The sequence below is a fragment of the Cebidichthys violaceus genome, unplaced genomic scaffold (genome assembly GCF_023349555.1).
Source record: "Cebidichthys violaceus isolate CVI_PGR_0920_01 unplaced genomic scaffold, fCebVio1.0.p SCAF_13, whole genome shotgun sequence".
NCBI classification, from domain to species: Eukaryota; Metazoa; Chordata; class Actinopteri; order Perciformes; family Stichaeidae; genus Cebidichthys; species Cebidichthys violaceus.
The window spans coordinates 10,060,902-10,085,412 of NW_027176296.1; the positions used below are offsets into that span (position 1 = coordinate 10,060,902).

At 39.4% G+C, this 24,511-nt stretch overlaps 1 protein-coding gene across 7 annotated transcripts in view; it reads left to right on the forward strand.

Moving 5' to 3' along the window:
* LOC137870442 (discs large homolog 1-like protein) overlaps window positions 1-24,511 on the forward strand; it is a 99,295-nt gene that overhangs the window by 57,659 nt on the left and 17,125 nt on the right. For 6 of the 7 annotated variants that reach the window (XM_068707722.1, XM_068707723.1, XM_068707724.1 and 3 more), the window contains 8 exons: window positions 1,589-1,713; window positions 2,283-2,452; window positions 2,913-3,049; window positions 3,875-4,019; window positions 5,302-5,434; window positions 7,539-7,695; window positions 8,332-8,434; window positions 21,191-21,305. In XM_068707722.1, the coding sequence (XP_068563823.1) occupies window positions 1,589-1,713; window positions 2,283-2,452; window positions 2,913-3,049; window positions 3,875-4,019; window positions 5,302-5,434; window positions 7,539-7,695; window positions 8,332-8,434; window positions 21,191-21,305 (1,085 nt within the window). Of the gene's footprint in view, window positions 1-1,588; window positions 1,714-2,282; window positions 2,453-2,912; window positions 3,050-3,874; window positions 4,020-5,301; window positions 5,435-7,538; window positions 7,696-8,331; window positions 8,435-16,846; window positions 17,281-21,190; window positions 21,306-24,511 lie in introns of those variants that run through there. The other variant, XM_068707729.1, reaches the window with a different exon arrangement.

Below are 24,511 nucleotides of genomic sequence, written 5' to 3' on the forward strand. Positions count from 1 at the left end.
CACTTACTGCAAGCTACAGAATAAAGTAAGTGATTCGATTCCCTATTTAAAAGTGTACTGTACAAATCATGTAAAGATATTTAAATAATGATGTAGTCAGGGCTAAATCCAGAAAACTTTTAAAACATTTTGTTTGGGTAAGTTAAATTGCAACGGGAGGTTTCAGGGAAACAAAAAACATGAATTACACTAAAACTGTATGTTTTTTTTATTGAGGTATTTTGACATACTACTTTACTTAAGTATTTCCATTTTTTGCTACTATATACTTCTGCTCTTTTACATTTCAGAGGGAAATATACTTTTTACTACACCACATTTTGACACTTATAGCTATTCTAGTACTACTAGTAACTCCTTACATGAAAACATGAAATGTTCATATGAAATGATACACTATACTACAAAACTAGTCAATAGTAAACAAAGTATCTCAAATCGTCTCAGAATTTGTCAAACTACAACGTTAAAATGCTTTACATTTTGTATTTAGGACTTCTAATTGTAATGGAGTATTTTTAGACTATAGTATGTCTACCTCTACTTAAATGATCTGAGGACTTCTTCTTCTTGATCTTCTTTGATCTGCTGATTTAAAAAGAAAAATCATTTGAGAAGAAAAAAAATGAAGCTATTTTCATGTCTTATTTTTAACTACAAAGTAAATAAAGTAATTTGAATCCAAAGGATAAAAAATACACATTTATAAAACCAGAAACATTATAGTCATAAAACCTTTATCTGCTCCATGTCAGCTATTCTCTCATTTATCTCTCTCCTCTCCTTCATCTCATCATTCTTCTTCCTTTACTTAGTCCCACCACTGTCCGGCTCTGCTGACCTTATTTCCTCGTCCTCTCTGTCCCTTTCCTCCATCCTTCCCTACTTTCTTTTCCTCATTCTCGTGCTCCCTCTCTCATTATATTCCCCTTTTCTTTGCCCTGAGGCCTCTCTCTCTCTCTCTCTCTCTCTCTCTCTCTCTCTCTCTCTCTCTATTCTCCTGTGACCTGGTTCTGTCTGCTTGACTGGATCTGCTTTAAAGATACTATGGACATACACGCAAACACAGGCACTGACATTTCACTAGCTTTCAGTGACAAAGCATGAGAGAGTGAGTGAAACGGACACAAGTAAAGGCTTTCTTCAGGTACTGTCTCCAACTGACAGATGCTATCTATTATGTGTAATTTGGTAATAAGCGACATCGGGAGAGAGTTGTATTAAATATATTGTTTGTTTGGGTTTAGTAAGAAATGCAAATATGGGACATGTTGGCTTTTTTGCAATGAATGCCAGTTAGATAATGTAGTATTCAATAGATGCTTCTTGTTAATTTTGGCAAATGGAAGAATAATTCCAGTGTGGTTATCTACTTATTTAAACTACTGAGGACTGTCTGGGTGACATTTCCATTATAATTACTGTATAAACATCATAAATCATAAGTAGCATATATATATATTTTAAACTGGATGGAGAGATGATGATTTCGTGGCAGGGCAGATACATTTGTCTTAGATCATCAAAACCATGATGGTGTTTCTTTTTCCTTCATTAAAACACACTCTCTGTCTGTGTGCATGTGCAGGGTAACTCAGGTCTGGGGTTCAGTATCGCAGGAGGGACTGATAACCCTCATATCGGAGAAGACCCCTCTATCTTCATCACCAAGATTATACCTGGAGGGGCCGCCGCCCAGAATGGACGACTCAGGTACACAAACTCACACCCTTAGCTCATTGTTATTCTAACCTGAACCAAAACCTAACAATTCAAGTGTTAACCTTGTTGGGACCAGCTTTTTGTCACCAGATAGGAGACAGTGTGAACAGATTTAGTCTTCACAATGCAAGTACAGCTTTACTGATCACAGCTGATTTGTGTTGCCTGTTACAACAGTTGTAAACTAAATCCCTCATATAAATTAGCAAAATCAGTGCAAATTGGATGGGCATCAAGTCGTTATTAAAGCTGCAACCCTGAAAGCCACGTTTAAAATACCGCAAAAACTTTCAAGCATGTAGTTTTTCTGCCCCTGCCCCTGCCCCTGAGCAAGGCACTTTTACCAGCACCTGAGAGCTCCTATTTCACAAAGAAGTGAAATGATAAAAAAAAAACTTCCTCCCACTTTGGTTCCTTTGTAAGAGATAAATGTCTCCCAATCAGACTTCCAATTTCAGAGTGAAAAACTAACATTTGAGTCCAGGAAGTGATGTTCATCATTTGTCGTCACTATAAACTCCTCATGCGACTTCCTTCCTGTATGTGACTTTGCCATTCAGGGTGAATGACTGTATAGTGCGGGTAAATGAGACAGACGTCAGGGACGTGACCCACAGCGGGGCCGTGGAGGCGCTGAAGGAGGCCGGAGGTCTGGTCCGACTATGCATACGACGCAGGAAGAGCCTCACCGAGAGAATATTGGATATCAAGCTGGTCAAAGGGCCCAAAGGTGAGAAAGTAATATACATTGTAAACAGAACATACAGTGGGGTCTGAATGTAGTAAAACAGACTTGTTGTTTCGATTCTAATCCAGCCCATTGGATTTTAAATGTAATGTTGTTTGAGGGTGTTGACATGCTTCTTCTGCTCCTCTACTTACTGCCTGCATGATAAAGAGACAAGGAAATAAAGACGTGAACTGGTGCCCGACAGTGAGAGAGTATGATGCAGAATATATGATTGGGAAGGTGAAAGCTGCAGAATATATGAAAGGGTGTAGTTTACCTAATTGACAACCCTATAATTGAAGTGTATCAAAACAATGTATCTAAATGTCAGAACTGGTAAAAGGGCCCTAGGATGTGAAAATGCAACACTGCAGCAAATACAAATATATAACAATGTGAACATCCTCAGAAAACCCAGAAATGATATACAAAAATATGACCCGTTGATGTTTTCTCTCAGGTTTAGGATTCAGTATAGCAGGTGGTCTTGGAAACCAACATGTCCCGGGCGACAATGGTATATACGTAACTAAGGTCATCGAGGGAGGGGCTGCACACAAAGACGGACGGCTGCAGATAGGGGACAAACTTATGGCTGTAAGAAACACCTTTTTATTACCCTTTGTTTTTTCTTATTATCATGTAAATGTTATCAATCTATTACGTACATTGTTGTCATCAAAGCAACGTTTTATAGATTCACACATCGCGCAATATACTTTTTTGATCAAAGAAAACATTTTAATCAAATGCATAGCAGAAGAAGTTTGCATGAAAAACGTTCAGATTAGAATATGAATGCAGGTTAATTAGCCCCATTTAGGTAATGAACATCACTAATAGCACCAAAATCTACATGCCATGAATTACTTTTACTGAACTCATGTGTCATAAATATCCCTTAGTAATGCCAAATAGGAAATTATTTTCCCCTAATAAAACCAGACATGTAATTATTCCACAGCAACATTGCAAAATGTCGGATGACTTGTTTATCATTAAAATAAAGAATTGAACAAAAACAAGGCGTGTGCTCCCGTTTATTAGATCATTACATATTACCAATACTGGACATGTTATATTCTAAAACTATATTAGGTTTAATAGTGAAAGACAGTAGCCAAAAGTATGATTGTATCAGATTGTTACACTTTTGCTCTACATCCGAGCATGTTAAAAGGTGATTTAATACACCTGCAGACCCATTCAGCATAAAAATACACACAACCTAATTAAAGCCTGTTCACCATTAGGTTAATGTATCGCAATCTATTTTAGGAGACATGTGCAGTCCATGGACGCAGCTGCACAACTGCATGCTATCATCCACACTATATGATTTTTTTGCTGTCTGGTATGGACATAAAGTTGTCTACGTGTTGTCTGTGTGTTAATGCATGTCTGTACATCACGTGTCTCCAGGTGAACGCCTCCTGTTTGGAGGAGGTGACTCATGAAGATGCAGTGGCTGCCCTGAAGTCCACTCCCGACGTCGTTTACCTCCGCGTGGCCAAACACACCTCCCTTTTTATTAATGACAACTTCCCTCCGCCCGACGTCACTAATTGTAAGTCCACACACACGCACTTCTCAGTACCCATAATGCAATGATTCATTTGATAACATGGGTTTGAGGGATCCTGCATCTCCCAGACTGCGTAAACTTTTATTCACAACATCAGAAACAACTTGCAGTGAAACGATGCTCTGGTGATTGTAGCACAGATCATTGCATCCAAGAGGCAATTTAGGGCCAGATGGTGTCGAACTATACAGAACAGCGAGGAACAAAAGCTGTTGGTGGAGATTTTTTCTTTGGATGGGGTTTGAAAAAGAGCACTCTTCTACTCTTGGATTTTTCTGCAGAGACTCTTACTGGCAATGTAATAGCACAGTGAGCTTGAATTTCCAGACCTTTGCTTCTGATGATGGTCATCAGAAGCAACCAGTCAAGGCAGCATGTTCAGTAGCTGATCCATGAGTTCAACTGTAAAGTACAGAAGTGCTAGAAGAAGAAGCAAGACTGGGAATGGAAAAGTTGAGGTACAAGTAAAGGGGGACATAGAGTGAATTAATAATTTGCTTTGCTTTTAAATGAAAAAGACCCCAACATGGCTGAGGAGCAGCTCAAAAATGGCGTCAGCATAAGAGTGAGGGTAAAGGTGTAGACTTTTCAACATTTCCATAACTGTGAGGTACTTGTCATGATAGCATTTACTATCCTCAGTGAAGAGGTTAATAGACCTTGATATAGATTTCCACTTTAGAGCTGAATATCACAAGGAGACTGTAGCCATAAAAATGTATTACTCCACACACATTAAACACAACATTTTGTATACTACTATAAAAATAACAGTCCTGAACTTACCTGAAAGAGTTTGAATAGGGATGTTGTTGTTGAAGATGCATCCTAAGCAATTGACTCTGATCATAATGCGCGTTATGATAATACAAAATTCTTCCAGTACTACCAACTTAAGTTGGTTTGAAACATTGTATTTTTTGGTTTAAAAGATATACTGATGACATCACCCAGACAACATTATATAATAGTTTGATAATCAGACTGGTTAAATTTGATCCACTGGATTACAGCCAGTTGTCACCTCTCCAAATCAGCATTTTATCAAACAACATGTTGTTTATCACCGCTCTAAGTCTAACACATTACCAAACAGTGTATATTACACCACCGTCTCAACATATCTACAGTACATCTAATTAGGAACCTTATTAACAGAACATGAAAGTACACATTTAGCCTTTAAAGAGATAACAATGGGATGATGTTTTATGTATGATCGTATGGTAAAATAAGAAAAAAAAATGTCTGTGTGCTCCTCCAGCGTACTCCCCACATCAAGACAACCATATAAGCCCCTACATGAGCGGCAGCCAGTCTGTAAGCCCCGCCCCACTGACCACACCCAGATACTCACCTTTGCCCAGGGCCTTGACCGTAGACGACGACATCAACAGGTGAGACTTCACACACAAACACATGCCCATTTATCAGAAGTTACAAACAAAAGATGTTTCTCTGATTGGGAAAACAAGATGAGTAAAATCCTCCCCTAACTGTAACTGACCCCACTCAGGTTTTCCAAAGATCACCTAATATGTATGGTCGAACTACATGCAAACATACCAACATAATGTGTATAAAACTTTACACATCTTGACATGTTTTATGGTTTCGAAAATATGAATGGAGAGGTTGGTGTTAAATTTAACTAAAATGGGTCTGGCATCTTCTTATTGTTACCATTATTACTAAACAGGACTTTTTTTTTTGGCAATTGGTCCCCTTTTAGATTTTGTTAAATTCCCCAAAGGTTAATTAATTTGATGAGGTTTGAATGGATATAAATATTTTAAATGAAGATTTACGTGCAAGAGCAGCTTCGTGTAAGAAAAAACGTTTCAGGTTAATTAGGTCAGAATTACATTTGTTTTAACGATGCCATGAATGTCTCACTTTTTATTGCAAACATTGTCAACTAAAGAAAATTAAAAATGTATCAATATTGAGTAAATACTATCAATTTGTCCTGCATCTTGTTATCTTTACAATCTAAAAGATAATGTAAATCAAGCTGTTCAGTTTTTACAGGATCTTCGCTTTGTCTTCTTTATTCTCCTGTCCTTTATTGCTTGGCTCATGTGGGGGGACACAAAGAGGAACACCAGATTAGGAAACAGAGTCCCTAGAGAGCCCAAAATACACCAAGTGACCTCTGTCCCTGCCTGCTTGCTCTGCTGCTGTGTGTGTGTGTGTTTGGCAGTAAAGGGCAGATGGCAATGCAAAGTTTGTCTGCCGTGTAAACTCAGATCACACACACACACACATGCACATAGAAACATGCAGATACACTCTCAGCGCTGCTCTACTGTCTTTAATCCATTTTAATGGACGGATTACAGCCTATCACAGCCCAACTCGTCATTCAATTGGCGTCACCGTGGTTACGAGAATATGACTCATTTCGTCATAACCCTCCGGGCCAATCAGTTCGCTTTGGTTATAATAAATCTGATAAGCCTCAAAAGGACTGCAGAGTGGTCATTTTGACGTCTGCCCCTCTTTTTTCTCTGACTGTGTTTGTATCTCTCTCTTTCATCTTTTCCTCTTTCGCTCTCTGATAAGTTTCCTCATTCAAATAGAGGATTAGTAAGTGTCCACTGAGGGTGCACAATTTTAAGGACATCTGCTTTCTCTCTAAGCAGGAGATTTCAGGTGAGGGGTGTCATAATGTATTAATTTGTGGTTTTGTGCTATAGAGTGAACCAATTCAACTTTTCCTCTCTCAATATAAATGCCTTAACTCTGAGTATCTTTCGAAACCGATTCCCAGTGCTCTCACTTTACCAAATGTAATATGTATATACTGCACCACACAGCATAGAACTCATTAAGGCCTTTTTTATGTAAGGTAACATGAGATCAGGGATTGTTGTGAATAAAAAAGTGAGTCACCAGCCCACCACAATGAATGTAACTGATAGTTATATTTATGACAAAGTGTGGATCTACCAGGTCTGGTGCATCCCTGTGTAGAACCATTTCAGTCAAAGAGTTCTCAACTCTTCGATTTTTGGATGGACTTTCTTTTCCTACTTCCACTGTCAAAAGACATTCAAGTTATGTTGATTTACTAAGGAAGCAATAAACCTGAGTTAGAAGTGTTTGAGTAACTGTGGCGGTGGAACAAAACAGAGACAGTGCATTACTGACATCTGCTGGTAATGATGGGGAATGATCCTCATTTTAAATGCTCTTTCCTCCCACTGAGACGTCCCATTTATCACTAAGCAATAGGCTTGTAACACTTTCAGTTATGTTGCAAGTATAAAATATTAAATGGTAAAATCCTTTGTCCTGTATTCCTCTTTTCATACACTTCTCCTTGTCACTGGATCTTACACTGTGGTTAAACAGGTTTTGCAACTAAGCATCAGCTAAACTTTTAGCAGCAAAAAAGCAACTGTTGCCATCTAAGTCATCACTGATTGATCCAATGTAAAACTGATTACTGGATACCATCATCACAATGTGTGTGTTTAAATTGTGTTTTTTTTCCAGGGAACCCAGGCGGGTGGTGCTCCAGCGGGGGTCCACAGGCCTTGGTTTTAACATTGTTGGAGGGGAAGATGGAGAGGGAATCTTCATCTCCTTCATTCTCGCCGGAGGTCCAGCTGATCTCTGTGGGGAGCTACGAAAGGGAGACCGCATCCTATCGGTATGAGCTAAGATTTATTACAAACAATACACACACATATATAATACAAGCACTGTCACCATTGTTAATAACTCAAATCCTACCATAATTACTGTATAGGTCATATCAAGGGAGTCATCCTGTCTGTTTGTTTTCCTCTAAAACCTTTATTTTCTCTGTACATTATTGATGTACTACTAACTGAAATTTTCGCTGAAGCTGAATGTTTTGAATTTGATCTGATGCATCTTTCCATTCATTCACAGTTTCTACTGTCATATTTCATGTAACTGATATTATTTTCTTTGCACATTACCAGTCACCACTAATGGTTGACGTGTGTGTTGAAGCTATATTTTGTGTTCCACTAAGGTTTTAGTTCTCAGTCTCTAGAGGCAATGATGATCCCTACAGAATGACTGTGACTGTATTAGGATGAAAGTACTGATATGGAATGATTTTATGCATTAAACAAGCCTTCACAAAGTACTACACATGCACACATTCATGTGACTGGTCACCTGTGACTTACCGAGATGTACAGTGTTCTCAATGGTGGGCTCATGTGACTATACATTTATTACTATTGATCCAAGGCATGAGCTCTAATTGTGTGTGTGTATATATGTGTGTGTGTGTGTGTGTGTGTGTGTGTAGGTAAACGGCGTGGACCTGTCCAGTGCAACACATGAGCAGGCAGCCGCTGCTCTGAAGAATGCAGGACAGACCGTTACCATAGTAGCGCAGTACAGACCGGAGGGTGAGTGCTGCTGATAGACACAGTACATTGGCATCTGCCTCATGTACAGATTAATGCAGAAGAACATTTAAATGGAATTGATACAGAGAATAACAGAAATCCTCTTCTAGGTAGAAGAGGATTTCTGTTATTCTCTGTACCTCTTCCTTCTCCTCCTGGCAGTTTACCATAGACACAGCAATTAATGTAATGCTGCCACATACAGTAATGTGGGTGTAGACAAATAATAATAAAGCCAACATAAATGTTTTAGATGTGAAACTATGATACACAAGGTTATATTTATTGTTTTTAATAGTTTTTGGAACTCTTTTTATCATGTTATTTTTTGGTTCACTATTCAGAATAGTTGCTTGGAAGGATTCAGAACAGTTGCTGACATTTTCTCATGCTTTTTTATATGGAAATTCACCTTCTGTGCCACACACACACACACACACACACACACACACACACACACACACACACACTGAGAGACAGAGTGATGTTTCCCAACAAGCAGCATCCTTTGTCTACTGGGAGTGACTAAGAAAGGCTGTAACCTTGGAAACCAGGTTATAACTGCTGATTGGCTCAGCTAATGGGATGCCGCCATGGTGTGGGACCTGAGTATAACACATGCACACAGTTACACGGCATCAGGTCTCCTGGTCCCTTTCTGGTATCAGCCATGCAATATTAAGTCAGAGAGGAGCTCTATGGAGGTGTTGTTATAGGCAAGTCCAGAGTATAACACGCTGGAAATTTATTACATATGTTTGGTTGTTAAGTTTTAGATATTTTGTTAACTTATAAATTGTATATTTCAATTCAAATTTTTGGAAATCCTGCACACATCCTGCATATTACTGTATGTATGAATTATTTATCTAAAGAGGCAAGTTGATGAGTGAGAAGTTTTGAAAGGTTAATCCAAAGCACTGGCTTGATTCAATAGTGGACCCACCATTATCCAGGTCATGTTTTGTACAAGTCAGGACAAGGCTTTGTTCTAAAGACAAGAGGGAGGTTAGACTGCTAAGAAGAATCAGAATGCAGATGAAAGTGCACTAGGCGTGAATATGAGGAGGGAAGTGTCAACATCAACATAAACACTTTTATTGTGGTGCAATTGGGGAGAGCTAGAAGATTTATTAAGGGAAAACAGTGGAGGAGTTTAAGCCAGAATATCATTTAGATATGGTGCAGAGTAATTAGGGTTTAGGTAAATGCATACGGAGCCCAGATATGGATGCAAATTAATGTTAGCCCAAATAGAAGAGGGCAAAATTCATTAAGATGTGGAAGGCACAGTCAGAACATAATGAAGTTCCCCAGGAGCCACAGTATGCAAATGTGTTGGAGGCTTTTAACAGCATAGGGGTGTAATCCATACATCATGCTGAAAACAGTGATGGATGGTTTATGAATTCTAAAAGGTTGTACTAGCATGAATTATGAATTCTAACTTAATAAGTGATAGTGTGTGTTTAAATAAAGATCCTCAATCAAGTTAATTTTCACTATGTGATGATTCAGATTAAAGTAACATGGCAAAAATAATAAATCACCAGGCTCAAGGTGCTGCGAACAAGCAAGGAGATCCATCTCATAGCATTCAAACAGTAGGTCCCTTTATTTTTGAATTATAATCTGTGACATTTTTACAAAAGTATATATATATATTCTTTACTGCTTCACTAAATATCCACTTGTTAATGACAGCTGAGGAGTTTGTTGATCCAGAGTGTTGAGTCAGATCAGCACCATGGACAGCACCCTAAGATCTTAAAGGAATACGTCACCAAAGATCGTTGAGTATCACGAAGGAGGCTTCAAAGATGGCCAACTGAAATCACATTTAGTAATCCCTCCTTCCAAGCAACATGTTCTATAAATGTTTAGTTGATTTATTATTAAAAGGAAGATCAGCCTTTGCGAAATACACAAAATGCTCTTTTTCGTCTCAGCTGGCTAGAGGGCCTTGTCTGTGTTTGATTGACCTCTGGCAGGGAAACGACTAAGTAAACAACTCTTGCTCACCATTGGAAGCCTCTACAAAGGAGCAAACTTTTCAAAGATGTTTTTTTTTACTTATGCATCAAATTGATTATCTCTTTTAGAAAGTTAAAAGAAAACGTTCCTTTTAAATCCTGCAGATGCTTGACAAATTAAAGTGTGACAATGGTTTGATGGTCTGTGATTTTGGCTTGGTCTAGCTTTGTTTTGGCATAGTTTGGTGTTCTATTGGTAATCTTACATTGACAACAAGCAGAAGGTATCAGTGGTGGTACAGCTGGCCCCACTAAGAGCCGACTGTGCCGTAGCCTTGTTTTAAAGTTCAAGGTTTTTCCTACTCAACAGTCAAGAAACTATATGTGCGCTTCAGCATTTCACGATTTTCTTCACATGCTGGCCCTCAAAAAGGATACCTAAGAGTGTGTGTGTGGTTTGTGCGTGCATGTGTGTGTGTGTGTGTGTGTGTGTGTGTGTGTGTGTGTGTGTGTGTGTGTGTCGTGACTCTCATTAGTGACTGTTGAATGAACTCTATATCAAACCTTCTGTCCACGCTGGGCTTTGGTCAGCACTGTGTATGTGTGTGTGTGTGTGTGTGTGTGTGTGTGTGTGTGTGTGTGTGTCCATCTGAGGTCCATGTTTGTCCCGTTCCCGTGGCGATGGCATGTGGTGACCAGCAGTGCCCCCTCTGTTTCACACACACACTTCCTGCCAATGAGAGAGGAGCTCAAAATGACCTCGACCAGGAGAGGAAAAGTGTCTCTCTCGCTGTGTGTGTGCAGGTCTCCTCCTGTTATTTATATTAAATATGGTACCCGGTGTACTCAAACACAACACATGTCTGCGTGTGTGGGTGTGCTAAGTTGGTTTAAGCCGATGCAGCAGATATAGATCTGTGTTTATTTGAAGTGCAGCAGATGGGGAGGGTTTGATGAGCACATTAAATTGACAGATTTATTTTTCTTACATATTAACCATAATGCAATCATGACTTTTTTTAATATTATTTCCTTAACTTTAGAGTTGCCCAATAAATATTCAGAGCAACATATTTTTCACACTGTGTATGTGATGTTGTGATTCAAGTGCAATGTACTTACAGTAGAATGCTTTGAAATGCCAGTTGAGCAGCATTTGGGTAAGGTGAAGTGGGAGTAGAGAAACTGAATCTTATTCTCAAGCTGCAGTAAATCATTGTCCAAATTTCCACTCACTGAAAGAACCCCATTTATGAAAATCTGTCCTCATGTTTGCAGCCACCTCAGTAGTGTTCGGATATCAGGAAAGATAATACTAAACTGTAATAAACTCTACTATGATAACATGCAAGATCAAGTTTTGCACAGCTGCATGGTGTTTTTAACTTCAACCTCAAATCAAAATTATACTGATAATGATAATTTCATTCATACAACACTTTTCGAAGATGGTGCACAAAGTAGGGCTAGGCGGTATGACCAAACATGTATATCACGGTATTTTGTAAGATTATACCGGTTTCACGGTATATCACGGTATTTTTTTCGCGTTAATGCATTAACGCCGTAAATTATTTTATTGAGCGTTTAATTATCAAGCGGACATTTTTAACACAAGAATCGGCCGGCCAACTGGCCGGCAGCGAGCGGTGAACATCTGTTTGTGTGGCGTGTCTTCCGTCTCTTCCTGCTTCCTTCACCTACATTCCCCTGGGTCCCAAGACCCTCCAAGTACAGCTTCTTATCATCCTCTATGTACCAACGTCCATTTATAACAAATACCACACATATTACACTCTAATGAGCGTTGCATATGTGTCAAAATACCCCAAAAAGCAAAAAAAAAAAAGTTTCATTATTTTTGTAGAGTTTTTAAAGTGTTTTTGTTTGTAATATGTATAATAAGCATATCATTTAGTTATCGCTACTGATAATTTAACAAACATAAAAACATGACATAGATAGGTTTGCAGTTTTCAAGGTGTACATTTCAGATTGCATCTATTACACACATGAAAATAACTCATGTTTTCTGCTGAGGTGACGTAAGTTGCTCATGTTACCACCAGCGGCATCAACAGTGGCTCCAAACTCGCAAAACATTGGATTTTTTAAAACCAAAACACAAACAGCAGACACAGCTCCTCTCTTGGGCACAAACTCTATTGGTGCATCTCTGGTCTGTCGTTCATCCTGGATCGCTCTTTTCTGTTTTTTAAGTAATGAGACGGAGCCTCTCCCAGCTGTTAGCAGACTGTCGTGCTAACGGCTAGCTACCGAGCTGTACCCAGCATGCTGTTCGGCGGTGAAATTTATATAAATGTACAATTCTTAGTGTTACAAATTGTTCGTGTTTCACAAACTGTTGTGTGCCGTGGTGTTGCCCTGTTAAAGAGCGTTAGTTGTGGGTTATTAATTGTTGTGTTATAAAGTTATAACCATAATTTAGGGGTCCCTCTCACTACATAAGTAGCTCCAACTGTAGCATTTTTCGCGGCGAACAATATATTTTGCTTCCTGTTGAAGAGTGACAGCAGTTGTTTCGGCCATACCGGTATGACGGTATATGAAAAATTCACATCATACGGGAAATTAAAACCGGTATACCGGTTGAACCGGTACCGCCCAGCCCTAGCACAAAGTACTTTACAGATGAGGATAATAAAACACACACGACAGGACAAGGACACTTTAAAACAGTAGCACAAAATACTTAAGAGTATTTCACTGATTTGGCAATCTTCTATAACAAATAAAGTATCAAAATGAATGTAGCAGAACTAGAGATCTTGTCATTAAATTCCATACATTGTTCTTTCTTGTCAACACTTGGCGCCTACATTACCCACAATGCTAAATAGCGGCTAGTGAAGCCTTGAGCCGCTAGCCTCAAGCAGAGATGGGGAGTGGGCAACGGAGGTCTGGGAAACTCACTTCTTTCTAACCTCATCCCCCAGATTTATTTAATTTTCTAACTTTTAGTCTTCAGTCACAAATGACACTGACTCAAGTGACATCACCTGCGGCAATTAATCTGATTCAGGGCAGCTCTCTCTGGAGCCTCAAAAGGCTTTACGCAACATTTATCACATGCTCCCCAACAAGTGTAAACAGACGTGTAAAAGAGATGTAAAATAGATGGAGTTGCCCTTTAAAGTGAGACTGTTTAATTTTAGTTGCCGCATGGACAAATTATAGGATAATGGCATTAAATTAATTTCATTTCCCATCATCCTCGAGCCACATACTTTAAAGACATCATCTGTGGGTGACCTGAAAGAGCTAAAAAAGTGTGAAAAGAATTAGTACAAAGTTAAACAAGTAGAGAAGCTAATGAAATGTCAGTTACATATTAATATCTACGTATCTAAGGTCAGCCACCATAAGCTACAGGTTGTATTAGACACAGTGAGGCTGTTGCAGCAAAACCTCTGTGTGTATTACATTTTAATTTTAATTTTTACTAATGAGCTAAAATGTTAATTTGTAAAAAGCGGACTGTGTTATTTGTTCTATTAAAAGATACACATTCACTTTAAAACAACATAAAACCATATATAAAACCACTTTTAATTCATTTCTCACTCGACAGTGAATCCTAAATAGATGCCACTCTGGTTGCCTTGTTTCTTAAGTGTTCAGGCTTCAATGACCTGTTCAATTTCAGTGCAGCTCATTAGAAAATAATTCTTGTTCAAAAAATGAAATGTCGCAGTATTGACCATGATCTTCCTCCTGTGCCAAAAGTTTCCTGATGTGGGACTGGTAATGCCTGCAGGTTGACAGCAGTATGAGTAACCAGGATTACACACAACCGTCACAGACACACACTGTCACACACATACTGTAGACACACGACACACACAGAGGCGGTGCCTGTCAGCAGTAACCGTAATACTGAGGTGATGCAGAGAGGATTATCTGCACTTCTGTTAGCCTGCTTATTACACTTTGTGTGTGTGTGTGTGTGTGTGTGTGTGTGTGTGTGTGCGTGCGTGCGTGCGTGCGTGCGTGCGTGTGTGTGTTAAGTAGAAGATTAGCAGCAGCTCTTTCTTTGAGCTTCCAGACACAAAGTTGTGGGAATATTATCTGCTGAATAAATATAGTTTTCCCTTTATTTTCATAAGACACTTTATCTCTCTGTTCTTTCATTGTCGCTCAGTTTCTTTCCACTTCTTCATCCATTTCCTTCCTATCCACCTGTCAGTGCCTCTGCTCCTCTCCAGTGTTGCTGGTGTCTGTGGTAATGGTCTGATCCACCATTCAAAGGGTGTGATTTGGGTAAATGGAGGCATCACTTGTAACAGTAAAGAGACTGATTTGAGATTTGCAGCGTGCTGCCGCGTTACTGGCTGGCTTTTATTTGGTGCAAGAGACAAAACACATTTTCAGTCTTGGCATTTAAACTTGAATTCAGTACATTAATATAAAACATTTTGCTATTCTTTCTTTTTCTCCCTTTTCTGGTCTCTTTTTGTGTCCTCTAGTCTCCTCTGCAATCTGATCCGGAAATCAATATCAATATAGATTACTGTAGTGTATCGTATCAATTATAGATGAGTCTCCTCCAGCAATGCTATTTTTAGATCCAGAGCCTCATATCGATTCTGGTACACTTTAACAACAGACTACCAAGTGGAGGATATGTGTACAAATGCGAGAGGGACGTCTCAGTAAAGGATTAGTCCTTTTGTAGTCTGATTAGTACATCTACTTAATGATTTAAAACTAAGTTAAGCCTGCACAATGTCTTGAAAATTAACTGAGATAATTAAATTCGATTTTTGCTGCAGCAACAGTAAAAAGGTTGACAGGAAAAATAAAAAATAAAACAAACATACTTAAGGTACCCTGAGCCAGTGTTACTCACCAATTTCTTTGCTCATAAAACATCTCTATACACAATGTTTTGACACAATGTTCACCAGCCTGTAGTCATCTTCCCTTCCATTGTAAACACATTGCTACTTATTTCCGTACGTCACCGCCACCAACTGTCCATCAGTGGAATAGCGTGAAATCAGCGGCAGGTATCAGGTGCATGTTGCAAACAAAACGGAACCCACTCAGGGAAACATTGCTCAATAGCACTATTTAGTGTGAATTTTAAATTACATTTAAAGGAGTTCCTTTAAATGTAACACGAGCAATACAAATGAAATAAGACATAAAAGCCATGTTCTTTCCTGCAGGTTATCTACATTACATACATGTTTCTACAAATACGGCTCTGATTCGATATTAGAAAGGGTGATCTGAAAGGACAATATTGGTGCAATGCACACTAAAGATGAGCACTGCCCGTCTCCAGTGGTTTTCTGTTAGCACTGAAGCTGCACAATGCAGAAAAGGTCTCTGCCAGCTGCTGGATGGAGGAACAATGCTCCTCTAGGGAGAGGAGAGGAGAGAAGAGGAAAGGAGAGGAGAGGTAAAGGAAGAAAGAGAGTATATGAGCCCCAAAGTCATTAGTCTCTGTCATCACCCCTCCCCCACCCCTTCCTCTCCCCCTCCTCTCTTCTCCCTTTTCTCTGTCTCTCTCCATTATGTCTTGTTTTCACCCTCCCTCTCTCTCTCTTGCTCTCCGTCTCTGTGTCTCTCTCTTGTTCCTTAATCTGATAATGCTACAATGAGATGATGTGCATTGACAGAAACAGTTAGATGCTGATCATGTGAAACTTCATCTGTGGTGATTTCAATATGTTTCACTGTATCACTCTTGGGGAGCTTGATGGCCAGAGAAAGAGATAGACGTGGTTTGTTTGTTTGAAGAGACTATTGATTCCTATACTTTGACTTAAAAAAGTCACATTTTTCCAGTACAGGGTTTCGTATACCTTTTGAAACCCTTGAAAAGAGAACCAGATTCCAGACAGAGAACAAAAAGAGTCTTAAAAAATAGCTTTACAGAAAGTGGAGATGGAGCGAGAATGAGAGACAGATGGAGACAGACAGACATAAATCATGCATAGCAGAAAGAGTTTAAGTCCTTATACTTATGAAGGCAGATGCTAATCTTTTGCTGTTCCTATATAAAATGAATGGAAAATCAATTTAAGGAATATGAATTGAGCTTTTAATTAAGCTTCCCAAAAATCAATATTCAAAATGCTTGGTCAAGCTTTACCATGGGTGTGTGTGTAGACCGATTCCCTGGGCCAAAGTAGGGCAGGAGAGCCTGGCATCGACTCAGCCTCCTGCATGAGTGACCTGAGGGAATAGTGTGTGTCTGTTGGTGTGTCTGTGTGTGTGTGTGTGTGTGTGTGTGTGTGTGTGTGTGTGCGTGCGTGCGTGCGTGCGTGTGTGTGTGTGTGTGTGTGTGTGTCTCCACCCTACAGCAAGCTGCTTACAAAGAGGGGGAGGAGCAAGCAAACGAGAGATAGAGAAAGAGAAGTGTGCAGTAGAGAGAGAGAGAGAGAGAGAGAGAGAGAGAGAGAGAGAGAGAAAGAGAGAGAGAGAAAGAGAGAGAGTTAGCATCTGTTGTTTCTGTGGCAGCTGAGCAACACTGGACTGATTTTACACACACACACACAAACACACACACATCCCCTCTGTGCCACACACTTCTGCATACCTACACACACTTCAATTCACACGCTGGCTCGCTCACATGCTGGATCCAATGTGGAGCTGGCGTTAGGTCTTCTCCATCATCTCTCTTTCTCTCACACACACACACACACACACACACACACACACACACACACACATCTGCTCTCTCGCTCTCTCGTCCTGTCATTTTTTTTTGCTCATTCACATCCCGGGACTCTAAGTAGCAAAACCCCACTCTTGCATGCACAGACACTTATCCGAAAGCCACCGTACCGGCATCATATGGTGTGGACGTTGTTGAGCCTGCCTGTCTGCCAGCAGCATGTGAGTACAGCTGGTGCGATAGTTGGGAGAGACAGACCTGAACTGATTTATCTGTTAACATCTTGCCTCTAGAAACACCTCGGCATCACTGTTTCGGGGAGTGTTTTGGGGAAATGACGGTAACGCTAATATTGGAGTGAAAAAGGGCAGATGATCTGGTGACACTGTTATCTCTCTGATGACCAGTGATGCTGCATTAACATGGTGACTCCTACGCTCTTTTTGGTCTAATGACTTTGTCTCACAGTGAGTGAAATTATCAGTGATGAGGAAACATCGGCGGTTTAGTATGAACACTTTTTGTTCTCTCAACTATGGTACTTTTACTGTATTGCTGGATTTTTGTGTTTTAGACTCAAGCTCAGCTCTGACTTCTTAACACCAGCACGCAGATGATCAGATCTGTAGCCTTGGCAGCGCCGGCTTTGTCTTTCTCTTCAGGACTCAATAACACTGATGTCTAATAGCTGCAACACAGTCTTTGTTCTATAGATCACATCAACTCTCTGTAGCTCTACATAATCTATTTCAACACTGCCTCTCATTGATAAACTTTACTGTATTGAATGTGATTTTGCTGGAATACATCTAAGTTCAGACACAGTCGTTAATCTGTTTCCTCTCCCTCTCTTCATTCTGTCTTGTTGTCTTGTTCCCTCTCTGCCTCTCTCTTCCTCTTAATCCCGTAATGCTGCATTGAGGACATGTGTGTTGACAAAGACAGTTTGTCAACACACTGATGAAAGTTCATACAGTGTCTGGTGATGTTGATGTGTGTGATCACTCTGTGGTGTGTCCAGTGAGACAAACAGAAATAGAAGTGTTAATCCATCAATTTGTAATGGATTAGAGCTCAGATTGAAAATGCCGGACTGAGGTCAGCGATGAAAATATGTAAGGTTAAAGCAAGAAATATAATTCTCAGCGAAAGGGCATTTTGATCCTGAGATTGTGGAGCATTGCATTCTGATCATTTTCATGCTGTCTGCATATAACATGTAGCATTGGAAGTTAAAGGTGAATTTACTTGTCAGCAAACATCAAATTCATTAAAGTTATTTTTTTCCAGAAGATCAATGTGTTGTTTGAAACCGTAGCATAGAAGAAAAAAAAGCACGAGGAACTTGTTACTCTGAATATTTCAGTGATTTCAGAAGTGTGTTGCTTGGAGCCGTTTTAACACAGTTTAGTTGTTTGTGTCAGTGAGCTTCAATGTGTCAGATTAATGAACGCTTTGGGGTAAAACAGAGCTGAGATCTGGATGTTGTGGGCTGGTTTTTGACAGTGTTCAGATACTGAGCGTGTTAGTAGAGATGTAAACAAGGAAATGAAAACAGAAATAGTGAGAAAAACAGGAAAAGTCAGGAGATACTGCAGGTTCTAGATCTGTGTGTGTGTGTGTGTGTGTGTGTGTGTGTGTGTGTGTGTGTGTGTGTGTGTGTGTGTGTGTGTGTGCGTGCGTGCGTGCGTGCGTGCGTGCGTGTGTGTGTGCGTGTAGTGTACCTCGAGTATGATTGAATTACTCAGGGTTAATTAGATTCTATAGTCCACAGTAATGGTTCACACACACACACACACACACACACACACACACACACACACGCACACACACGCAGACAAGAACATCCTTCAGAAAGGCTTTTGCAGGCTTATTGCCAGCGGCGTTGTCATCCGTGTGTTAGTTCAGAGGTTTCTGGGAAGCTGTGTGGTGTTAAGGAGACTAGAGGACAGTCATTAAAGATTTACTTCACACTTATCTGCTGTTTGTTCAGCCACTCTGAATCAAAAATATCTCAATATAGTTTATATTTTTACTTTTCCTGCTGAAAGAAGACTAACACCCTAAAAAGCCATGAATGTACATTAGAGAGCACATCTTTCATTTGTTTTTCCGCTTTGCAAAGTCCCATAAATAATGTACATGTATAATTAAAGAGACACGATGACATTTTTATGACCACTAGAAAAAAAATGGGTCAGAAACTAAAGCGTTTTTGCAACATGTAGCAGGAGGATACTAAAGCGCAGGGCTTCTTTGCTGAGTGTGTGAGCAAACCATTGCACTTTGCAATGATTGGCCAACTGGTTGCTCTCTTGCAATTTACTACTTGTCATTCAAGTGAGATGGGGATACAGTAGTTCCTGGCAATTAAGGCTGAAAGTGCTGTTTGAAAATCCATTGCTCTATTTGTGTAAAACATCAGCCAATGCACTGGTGAAATTTGAATTTGCACAGGTTTGAGGAAAACAAATGCTTTGACATATTTAGGTTGCAGTATTGCAGTTGCTGTGTTTGTTTGTTTTGAGTCCAGCTTTGTGTTTCCAGCAGGTTAAATACATTCTAGCCAATGAGCAAACATGAGCTAAGTAGTAACTCCTGCACCAATGATGCTAAGTCACACCACTGCTGAGCTGCTTGAACGTCACAGTCTGAACTCAGTGTGCATGTATAATGTGCAGCTTGTGTTCTTTGCAGACTCGCCTGTTTGACATGTTTGACAAATTTTGCACGAGTCACATGGCTTTACAGTATTGTGTCTGTTCTTTCTCACAAAAAAACCTCACTTTCAAATCATTGTTATTCTTGTGGTTAAAAAGAGACTGAAGCCCAATTTTAGTTATATGGTAGACTTATGAAACGAAACATTTCACTATTTGAGGGAAGAAATCAATGAAGGAGGGAATAAGGAAATGGTTTGGACTAAAGTTGATAGCCTCGTTCCAGACCTCTGAATCTCTGCCCACATCATGGTTTGTTCAGCATTTTAAACATGTTTGGTGTTGACCCCACTGAAGGTCTGTTCCTGCCTGTTGTGATAGTGTTCTGTGTACCTGGCTTTCCTTCTTTGTTTCACAATGCTCCAATCAACTTACACCTCCTATCCAATCAGTGACACATGGTCCACCTACAAAAGGCCCTTGGCTCTCCCACTCAGCCAGCTAAACCAGTTATTTTCTTGGACACTGCAGGATGGATTTATCTAAATATATACATTCTGATACCTGCATATATGAATAACAAAACATCCTGCGTGAAGAGATTCATAAACGCAGATATTGAGCAGTATTGAGGAGTGGTGTATCTCAAACTGTCTCTGTGTGTGTGTGTGTGTGCGTGTGTGTGTGCGTGTGTGTGTGTGTGTGTGTGTGTGTGTGTGTGTGTGTGTGTGTGTGTGTGTGTGTGTGTTTTTATGATGATATTGACATGGACTGGGTCTGATGTAACAAGAGTTAATATTCAGATCAAACAGACTATAAGATTATGGCTGTAGAGAATCAGTTGACAGCTCAATGCTTGTGTCTGCATATCGATGAATTTGTGTGTGTGTGTGTGTGTGTGTGCGTGCGTATGTATGTGTGTGTGTGTGTGTGTGTGTGTGTGTGTGTGTGTGTGTGTGTGTGTGTGTGTGTGTGCGTGCATGTGTGAGTGTTTGTAGCTAAGCAGGATAGTCCAACACTTCTGTACTTTAACATGGAAAACAAACTTCTTGCAATTTCAAAATGCATCTTGTTCTTGGGCCATTTATAGGAAATGTGGTTAACACAGTGCATAAACCCTCTACCACCCTTAAAGCTGTGTTTGTTCATTCCTCTGATCTTCTCTTTGATCAACGAACCGTAATGAGATTTCTGAACTACCGAGCAAAGTTGATTGAAGCGTAAAAAAAATCGCTGTCGCTCCGCTGCTTCTAACGTGGAGTAACGTGTTGCTTGTAAATTTGATTATCTATATTTCAGTAGTTTGTGTAAGCATTATTTTTAAAACCTGTTGCCTGCTCTGCTAGGTCTAACAATGTTTGTCTTCATTTTGTGTGTCTGTGTGTGTGTGTGTGTGTGTGTGTGTGTGTGTGTGTGTGTGTGTGTGTGTGTGTGTGTGTGTGTGTGTGTGTGTGTGCGTGTGTGTGTGTAGAGTACAGTCGTTTTGAGGCGAAGATCCATGACCTGAGGGAACAGATGATGACCAGCAGTGTCAGCTCCAGCTCTACGTCGCTCCGCTCCACACAGAAACGCACACTATACGTCAGGTAAGACACACACACACACACACAGCAGTCAGCGGTGACTGATTGTCTAGTGTCCTTCAGAGTGACACAACTATTATAAGGTCTTATCTCAACTGTCTGCTCTATATCTTGTGTGTCTGAGATGCTGGAAGAGAGGTTATCACATTTTAAAATCACAATTAGATTTTCTGGCAATACTGTCGAAAACACAAACACATCCATCGCCTGTCAACTATCTCGGTTTCCTGTGTGTTTGTGTGCTCCTCTGTCCTCTTGTCCTTGCCTGTCCTGATTGTTCAGTCTTCTCTGAATCACCCCGTCCATCCTCTGCAGAGCCCAGAAGCAGTGTCGGTCCTAATCCAACTACAATTTTAAGATCCTTTCTTCACAAGAATCCCAGCAGTTGAAATATTGATTAATCGCCAGGTCACTGGGACCAGATAAGTCACAATGGAGCTCTTGGTAGATCAATACAATTGAAAGCAAAGCCGGTAGCTCTAATGATCACACTAATGATTAAATCCACTGGTTAGGCTTTAAAGAGGCAAGGAAACATTTTAGAGTTGTATCAGTTAGGCTACAACTGAAAATTATTTAACATGTTATCAAAGAGCAAATATCAGCCCCAGTCTCTGTCAGTAATTTGAATTAAAATGAAAATGTTTTTCTAGATGTTTATTTCAATCATGGGTTAAAAGAAGTGACTGAAATGAAGAGTCATTATCAAAGTAATTCTGACTATTTGATATTGTGCCATTTCAGATGAGACCAGAGGGTTCAAGAACAAGGACCATTTTAATTTGTTGTTTTCAGTCTTGTGAACAAAAACGAGCAAGAAGTTAAAGATAGTCAATGAGGTTTATGGTTACACAATAATATATTATTTCTTATATCCATATTTGTATTATCTGTGTAGACGCTGCATAGTAGACAACATGTTTGTGATGAAGGATATTCTGAAAAAATAGTAAACTGTGAATTGTCTCAGCCATGAACCCTTAACTGGCTCTTTGTTGACATTGTGACTGACTCTTGTGCTGGTAAGATCACCTTAGATTAGAGAAATTAGCACCAAAACATTCAACATTGTTTGTATATCTGGTCCAAAAATACAAAGCTCAGAGGAAACTACAGCTGACAAGTGCTGTGCATGAAAGGAACATCTGACCTGAACTGTGTGCAAGTGGCCTGGAAGGAAGGGTAAATCAGCAGAACAGAGTCACCTTGAACTACTCACACAGACTGACTCACACACGGAGCAGCGCTGGGGTCAGATTCTGTCCAGGCAGATAGAGGCCAAGCTTCACCTTCAGCCCTTTGGAAGCTGTAGTCCAACAAGTGTCAGAGATTTATCAGACTGCCTGAGAAAGGAGCTGATTCATTGATGTAAATTAGCAATTTAATTGAATTTGTGACTGAAATATTATTCTAGTTTTTATTTAATTTCTTAGAGTGTGTTAAAGTTAATGCCAGTGGACCCACAATGCTTTGTAAAACCTGGAATGACCTATTTGGCATAACAAATTAAAACAAATGATCCTGTTTGTGAATTGTAGATTTAATAGAAAAACATGTGGAAACATGACATTGCACGTGCTTGCTGACACCCTTGTTCAATTTTTTAGGAAGTCATCGATAGACATGACTATCATTAGCATAAATTAAGTGTGCACTCACTGTCTTTACTTGACTTTGGCTAAAAGTAAGGGCCTGTCCACTGCTCATTTGATTAAATCAGAAGAGTCCTGCATTGTTGTGATATGATTTGAGATGCATTACAGTGGAATGGTGCAATAATAATTACCTTGAAGTTTATTTAGCTATAATTTGTGTGTGTGTGTGTGTGTGTGTGTGTGTGTGTGTGTGTGTGTGTGTGTGTGTGTGTGTGTGTCCTCCCTCCTTATTTTACACCCTTAATGTCCTGTTTTAAATGATTGCGTGGCCTTATACACCACAAAGATTCACTACAAAGTAATGATAAAGTCCCATCCCCATTCAAATTGTATATTATATTCTCAATGACAAATATAAATAAATGTCTTTATATTTTCTTAATACAGATTTTATTTATGCAGCTGCACATTTAACATTATTAGGATTTCTTTGTTACCAAAGCATATAAAGACAGGTTCAAGGTTCAAACTGACCTGACATGTCAGGTCATATATTTTATGAAGATTTGATCATTGGATTTATATAAGAACATTGATGCATTGATTGGGGTTTAAGAGCTGGATGAAGGCTTAGACCCAGTGTAAAATGATACCAATATCTGTAGTTTTCTTGTGCGTTTATCAATTTCCAAGCATTTAAGCAAACAAAATGCTCTGGGACATTTGCCTCTTGAAACAGAATATTATAGTTTCAAATTGCTATGGGGCTTCTTTTTTTTGTAAATTGTTTGAATGTGGTCTGACTTTTATACTGAGAATATATTAGATTTCATCAAATTATAGTATGATAACAGCATGTTCTAATATACTATAAACTTACTTCCTGTTTTGTTATTAGACAGCACTATCATACGTTCACATTCCAGTCAATTACTCTGCATATTCTGAAATAAAGTGCATGTATGCAGTAATCTTATGAGTATTCGGTGAAAAGTAAAACCGCAATGCAGTTTGAACTAAAGGCTGCTGGCCGTGCAGAAAACAGCACTATCTTGTTTAAATTGGGAAAAGGTTTAAAAGATGACCAGGTGTTTCTGTTACACTCTCCAGTAATTACTGTGTGTTCCTTCACTCGAGTAATGAGATTTCAGAGGCTCCCACATAGGAATTAAAACGACTGTAATACTTAGAGCTGGTAATTGATTTAGAGTTACATTTACATGTGGCCTTAATAAGAAAAGATCCATCAGTGTAACCTGCTTGCTAAAAATTCCCTTTGGGATTTGTAGAACTCCTATTTCTTGCTGTACTTTATATTTCTCTCTTGGTGACATAGTGAAGGAAAGGAGGATCATTTATACACTTTCACCTGACAGCTGGTCTTTCATAAATATATCCGTGATCCCACCGATATAAATGCAACACTGCACCTCATGTTTACAGTATTTCTTGTAACCTTTCACATACACACATCAATATACACAGTAATACTGTAGAAAGGTTATACTGAAATACAGTTTGGGTGAATATAATAGTTAAGGTTACACATTTCCATAGTATATTTCCACAGGTTAACACACCCACTGGGATAAACACTGCTGTAATTACTGTGTT